Below are 625 nucleotides of genomic sequence, written 5' to 3' on the forward strand. Positions count from 1 at the left end.
CGCGCCTTCCGGGCCACTCCGAGTCTCAACTGTAACGGGGAGGGGCCTCCCGGAGCAGCGGCGGGCGAGCTGAAGGTGTGTACACAGTTTTGCTAAATACGACAGCGCTTTGCAAACGGGCTCTGTCGCCGTCTTGTTGTTTTGACAGGGAAGGAACACCGAGAGCGAAGAAGCCAGGATACATACATGCGGCTTTTAAAAGGCTCTGCAGGGAGAAACGGGGCGCCCGGGCCGAGCGCGCTCTCCAACAGGAGCCTTAGGCGCCAGGCGCTATGGGACGGGGCGGGTCGGGCGACTCATCTGCCCCCTCCCGCCCACTTCCAACTACCGCCTCCGGCCAGCCCCGGGAGAGAGAGGGAGTGGAGCCCAGAGAGAGGGAGCGAAAGAGAGGGAGGGAGGGGACAGTGCCTTAGCTGACTTTTTTTTTTTTTTAAGGGGGGGGGGGTGGGGGGTGATTGCTGGTCGTTTGTTGTGGCTGTTAAATTTTAAACTGCCATGCACTCGGCTTCCAGTATGCTGGGAGCCGTGAAGATGGAAGGGCACGAGCCGTCCGACTGGAGCAGCTACTATGCCGAGCCGGAGGTAGGCACTCGCCTTTTCCGGGGGGACGTGGGGTGGCGGGGTC

The 625-nt window shown here is 61.6% G+C and overlaps 1 protein-coding gene across 1 annotated transcript in view; it reads left to right on the forward strand.

The window, feature by feature from the left end:
- The first annotated feature begins 434 nt into the window (after window positions 1-434).
- Window positions 435-625, forward strand: part of FOXA2 (forkhead box A2) — a 3,886-nt gene continuing 3,695 nt past the window's right edge. The window contains exon 1 of the mRNA XM_014539471.1: window positions 435-582. Within this exon, the coding sequence (XP_014394957.1) occupies window positions 496-582 (87 nt within the window). The 5' untranslated portion in view covers window positions 435-495. The remainder of the gene's footprint in view (window positions 583-625) is intronic.

Source organism: Myotis brandtii, unplaced genomic scaffold, assembly GCF_000412655.1.
Source record: "Myotis brandtii unplaced genomic scaffold, ASM41265v1 scaffold217, whole genome shotgun sequence".
NCBI classification, from domain to species: Eukaryota; Metazoa; Chordata; class Mammalia; order Chiroptera; family Vespertilionidae; genus Myotis; species Myotis brandtii.